Here is a 4,849-nt window from a genome sequence, read left to right on the forward strand (position 1 = left end):
TAGAGACCTTTGGAAGGGCAGAGAGAGAAATGGCCTCTGTTCTCGTTTTTAAATTGGAGGTAGGAGAGGGACAGAGAGCAGGAATAGAGGACTGGGGAGGAGGGGAGCAGAGGAGGAAAGGAAAGAGAAACTGTAAAGAAAGAAGCCTCCAGGTGTGGGGAGCCCCAGCCTCACCGGCATGGTTTAGACTGGCCACTAGTGAACCCCGTGAAGGCCCGGGAGGGCGTTGCCCTGAGGCCCACAAGCTGAGGCCCCCTTCCAACCTCCTCAGGGCCTAGTACATGGTCTCCCGCGTGGCGCTGGTAGAGAAGGCATGGTTGCTGGACATGCTGTTCGGCTTCCTGGAGAACGTGGGCCTCTTCTTTCGGCGCCGCCAACCAGGACACAGGCAGGCCAGCGTGGACAGGAAGACCTGGCGGAAGTTGGCAGAGACCAGGTTGTAGAGGATAGGGTTGATGGCAGAGCTGATGTAGAAGAGAGCGTTGGTCAGCATGTAGAAGTAGTGGTAGAAGTCGAAGAGGAACCTGCGGGAGACGGACGGACAGGCATTTAGACCCCAAAGCCCTCAGTATGTACATATCCAGGCATGAGCAGTATAGCAGCCCTAAGGGCCCTGTTCCTGGGGAATCCAGTTGATCTGGCTTTGACCACAGCCCCCCTTGGGCATGGCCTCTCTACTTTGCCTCCACTTCTCTCAGTAACACATCTTAATTGCCCGTCAAGTCCTATTTAGAAGCTCTTTGTCCTAAGGCTTCAGGGCCCACTGATCCCTGACCATATTACAAAGACAGGAACCACTAAGGCTGCTAATGCTTGTGTGTGTTGTGTCCACTCGTGAGGATTTAATATCCCTATCCCCAGGCATCCATAAGCTTCAGAAACCTTCACAGGGCTGTTCCTGTGCCCATTACCCTGAAGACGCTGTTACTCATATATCTGGTAGCCCTGTTCTGGGTACAGAAAGGGTTCACAGAGCAGGCCTCCCGAATGATTGGCCCTTAGATGGCATCTGCACCGGCCCTCAGGCCTACTCTAACCAGAAGCTGACTCTTTGTACAAACAGGGCTCTTACTGACCACCTGCTTTCTCTCTGGGAGCCTGGCTCAGGGTTAGCAACAGGGTCTCTGACTAGTCTCCTCTAAGAACCTGGACACCAAGTCTCCCAAGAGTTGCCCAGTTAACATTCACAAGTGGCTTGAGGTGAGAGCTGAACCTGTATGTCTCTCCTAACTTTGCCTCTTTTCCTTCTGTTGTGACAAGTCACACAGCACTCTGTGTGAGTCTCAAGGCCAACTCTGGGATGGCTGTGGCCCGCAGGACCTTCAGGTCTGACCCAAATGTCCCAAGGCATGACGCTGAAGATCTGCTGCCTGCTCTGACCTCTTGGCTACAATCATCCTCAACCAACCATCCTCCCTGGAGCCATATGCTCACAACAGCTCCACCCCGTTCCAGACTGGCTCGTGAGCTGTGGGGCTCATGCAGCCCTGCTCCCATGTGCTATAAACCAATCACTCACGTAGTCCACTGCTCATCCGAGATATAGCAGAACATGAGGCGCCGCACATGGTAAGGCAACCAGCAGACCACAAAGGCGATGACCACGGCACCTGCAAGACAGAGTCATTGGTCTCGGAAATGTGGAGAGAGCCACAAGAGACAGAGATGACATTCTGAGCTCATGGACCTTTTTCTTCTTTTTCTTTTTCCTTTTCCTTTTCTTTCTTTTTTCTTTCCTTTTCTTTCTTTCTTTCTTTCTTCCTTCCTTCCTTCCTTCCTTCCTTCCTTCTTTCTTTCTTTCTTTCTTTCTTTCTTTCTTTTGTAGTAAAAAAACAGTGGGTGCAGCAGCGTGTGTCTGTAACCCAGCGCTATGAGACTGCAGCCCCACGCTGAGACGTGGATACCTAGAGCTCACAGGCAAGCTCGTGCAGCTGAATCAGTGAGTTCCAGGTTCAGTGAGAGACACCATCTTAAAAGAGGAGGCAGAGGGCAAAAGAGGAAGACAACCACTTTCAACCTCTGGCTTCCATACACACTTTGCACATACATACGAACATACAAGGCAAACACACACAGAACAACCAAACAGATGCAAGGATGCTAAATGTTGCAGCCACTGTGATAAACAGCAATTAAAGAAAATAGAACAACAATTAACCCATGATCCAAAGCCCCGTTTCTGGGAATTGCCTTGAAAGAACTGAAAGAAATACTGCACTCCACGCTTACAATAGCATCATCCCTAACCAGTCACAGAAGTGGAAGAGACCTGGGAGCCTGTGCACAGACGGGTGGAGCTGCTGCCACGCCGGTCTCTGGTCATGGGTGTGTGCTCCTGAAACGTGAAGTGAGCACTGTACCATGGAATATTATTCAGTATTAAATAGGCAGGAGAGTCTGATCTAACATATGCTCCAACACAGACAAGCTTGGAGTATGTTTTGTGTATGGAGACACACTAGCCATTAATTCTTGTATGATTCTGTGCATACAAGGCTCCTCCAGGAGTCAGACTCATGGGCTGGGCTGGGCTGGGGGGGCAGGTGAAGAGTTTTACACACAGGTGGTGAGGTGCAATTGCTGCTTAATGTCCCAGACTGAGCACCTAACAATGATTATGGTAGAATATTTTATGCTATGCATTTTTGGCATAAAATTTTAAAAAAAAAAAAAAACCAAAAATCTACTTGAGAGAACTCCCTGAAAGCAGAGGGTGGGGGACCCTGAGAACAACACAGCGGTCTGAGCATCAGGATGGCCCTGCACTTGACCTGATACTTAGTCACTCAGGCGGAGGGAGGCTGTGGTCTCGGTATCCTTATCTATACAATGTGAGCTTTCAAGGTTTTCAGTTTTGTTCCATTGAGGGTGCAGACCCCCAAAGTTAGTGGAAGCAGAGTTGGGACACCTTGGGGTCCTAGAGGGTGCTTGATAGTTGTCTTCCCTTCAGTCCTGATGTCTGCCCTGCGTGAGTTAGCTCCTGGTGGGTGTGATCAGAAGAATGGAATAGCTGGACAGCCAGACAGCAATGTAAGATCTCAGAACAGTATGGCATGGCGGTGCAAGTGGACACTCAGACAGAGTGTGTCTGAGATATTGGGTATTCCCTCTCCAGTCAGCCCGTCACTGATGATGGGCAGGCAGATTAGCTGCAGCCTCAAGGCCAGGAAGAGGCAGGGCTAATTGCAAGCCCCTGGTGGGCAGTGACAGGCTCTTGGGGCTCGGCACTTGAGTCATAGAGCTAAGCAAGCCCACCTTGGTACTGTGGCAGATATGTGGAACCAACTATGAGGGCAGCTGCCTGTTTCAGAGGGGAAGCACCAGGCGGCAGGGCTGGGATGGACTACCCATCAAGGGTACTGAGGCAGAGTCATCTGGATCCTGTAGAGAAGACCCCCAGAGAACCCCTGAAATGGATGCTCTGATCTAAGACACTGATTTAGGCGTCTCTGGTCCTCCTTTTCTGCCTCCCTTCTAAGCAGCTCACGTGTGGTCCTCACAGTTGCTGTGGCTTCCATTCCTTCCACCAAGCCCCATGCTACTCCACCGCAGCCACTGTGGCCACTGTGGGGTGGAGGACGCTGTGACCGGCAGTGATTTAGTCATCATGAAAGGCAAGCCTTGAAGGAGCCATTTCCACGGCAGCAGTAGCAGAGGGGGAGTGTCTGCTGTCAGTGAAGATCTCCCAGAGCCTCTTTGGGTTGCTCCGTCTTAGACCTGACGGGCGCTCCCAGAACAGTCCTGCTAGACACCGGAGCAGGACTCTAGGCTCTACCCTCACTGCCCTCTTTTTTTGTCTGACCTGCCTGCACTGAAGCCCTGCCTTGCCGGGACTTGGTAGAGAACCAGTTTTTCTGTCAGGCTATGTGGAGTTCATCCTAGCTGGGACAACCTTGAAGGTGAGCAGCCATCACAAAGGCAGAATCTGGGAGCCTTACTAGGGCAGTCACTACAGGGACCACCCAAGGTACTGGTTCTAGCTCGCTGGCCCCAGTTTCCTCACCTAAACCAATAAGGACCCTTGAGGTCTTCAGTTTGTATCGCTCTAAGAGAAGCTGCCAAATTTGCTAGAAGCAGAGCTGTGGCACCTTAGTGCCTTGAAGCTGAAGGGCCCCGAGCAGCTGTCTCCATCCAGATCCCCAAAACTCCTGCCACAGTATCCCCAGCCTGGGTTGACATGGGTGAGGGAGAACTGAGACAGCTTGAGACAGCCGTGACCAGGCCCAGCATAAAGAAAGCCAACTTGGCTGGGTGGTGGTGGCTCACGCCTTTAATCCCAGGACTTGGGAGGCAGAGGCAGGCGGATCTCTGTGAGTTCCAGACCAGCCTGGTCTACAAGAGCTAGCTCCAGGACAGGTTCCAAAGCTACAGAGAAACCCTGCCTCGAAAAACCGAAAAAAAAAGAAAGAAGGAAAGAAAGAAAGAAAGAAAGAAAGAAAGAAAGGAAGGAAGGAAGGAAGAAAGCAAGCCAACTTGGCTATACTTTCTGGGCGCTGAGGGTGCAGGGACACCCTCTGCTGACCTGGTAGGGACAGGAAGGGCCATCTCTCTTTCTTTCTCTGTGTTTGTTATGGGCATAGCCAGGTAGGGATGGTGGGGACTCGGACAAGGCCCACAGAGGCCAATAAGGCAAAGGGAAACTCAGTAAGATGGGCAACCTATCCTCTATAGGGAGGGCCTGGACCTTTGTGATAGGACAAAAAGTACAGTTGGCAGGTCCCCTGGCCCAGATCCTAGCAGGCAGCACTGACCACTGGCGTCCCCAGACACAGCTCTGCTTGCAGTCTTGGATGCTCTTCTCTGCCTTCAGCCTTGGGTTCCCTCTTGGAATCAGGACCAGGCCACACTT

The 4,849-nt window shown here is 51.7% G+C and overlaps 1 protein-coding gene across 1 annotated transcript in view; it reads right to left on the bottom strand.

Annotated features, from left to right (window-relative positions):
* Positions 1-274: 274 nt before the first annotated feature.
* Ntsr1 (neurotensin receptor 1) overlaps positions 275-4,849 on the bottom strand; it is a 41,844-nt gene continuing 37,269 nt past the window's right edge. The window contains exons 3-4 of the mRNA XM_038329269.1: positions 1,520-1,610; positions 275-524 (exon numbers count right to left, since the gene is read on the bottom strand). Of these exons, the coding sequence (XP_038185197.1) occupies positions 275-524; positions 1,520-1,610 (341 nt within the window). The remainder of the gene's footprint in view (positions 525-1,519; positions 1,611-4,849) is intronic.

The sequence above is a fragment of the Arvicola amphibius genome, chromosome 5, assembly GCF_903992535.2.
Source record: "Arvicola amphibius chromosome 5, mArvAmp1.2, whole genome shotgun sequence".
Lineage (NCBI taxonomy): Eukaryota > Metazoa > Chordata > Mammalia > Rodentia > Cricetidae > Arvicola > Arvicola amphibius.